Here is a 676-nt window from a genome sequence, read left to right on the forward strand (position 1 = left end):
ATTAGTTGATTTGAATGGTGATTTTATATTCTTCTGAGTTGGAGTCAGGAACTGATTTAAATAGAAGTCATTTTTCACAAAAAATCTTCCAGTTAGCTGTTAATTGTTGCAACTGTATCCTTGAGCCAAAACCTAATCAGTGTGATTCGATGTATTATAATCAGTCTAGATGATATATTATAACTTTATGGTGCTTTTAATTAATATTAAAAGATGCAGTCCACTTTCATTGGAACTGCCTAAAAAAGAGTGATCAGTATATTATTAAAACGAAAAGTAAGACATGTGGGTTTGGAACAACATGGCGAGTACGCAATTACAGGATCTTTCTTCATTCTTATTCATATAATTATATAATCTTTCTCTCTGTTTCTCTCAGGGCCCACAGTGTTGCTCAGACCTGGCCGTTTCTTTCCACTATGTGGATCCGTCACACATGTACCTGCTGGAATACTACACTTACCACTTGCGTGCCTTTGGCTACAAATACCGCTATCAGCCCCCTGAACCCAATGTCATACAAGACTTTAATGCCCCAGACAAAGTGGAAACCGGAGACATAGAGGAAAAGCTGGGGGTAGATCAACAGGAAGGAGAAAAGAAATCCCCCGAACTTAATGAAAAGTTATAGTAGCTTTTTGCATAGGAATTTTTAAAAATAACATTTAAAATCTTC

At 36.4% G+C, this 676-nt stretch overlaps 1 protein-coding gene across 1 annotated transcript in view; it reads left to right on the top strand.

Annotated features, from left to right (window-relative positions):
- The window catches only part of LOC107579179 (glycoprotein-N-acetylgalactosamine 3-beta-galactosyltransferase 1-B), a 5223-nt gene extending 4569 nt beyond the window's left edge, over nt 1-654 (top strand). The window contains exon 3 of the mRNA XM_016265039.1: nt 380-654. Within this exon, the coding sequence (XP_016120525.1) occupies nt 380-631 (252 nt within the window). The 3' untranslated portion in view covers nt 632-654. The remainder of the gene's footprint in view (nt 1-379) is intronic.
- The last annotated feature ends 22 nt before the right edge of the window (nt 655-676 follow it).

Source organism: Sinocyclocheilus grahami, unplaced genomic scaffold (genome assembly GCF_001515645.1).
Source record: "Sinocyclocheilus grahami isolate Dianchi unplaced genomic scaffold, SAMN03320097.WGS_v1.1 scaffold15003.1, whole genome shotgun sequence".
NCBI classification, from domain to species: domain Eukaryota; kingdom Metazoa; phylum Chordata; class Actinopteri; order Cypriniformes; family Cyprinidae; genus Sinocyclocheilus; species Sinocyclocheilus grahami.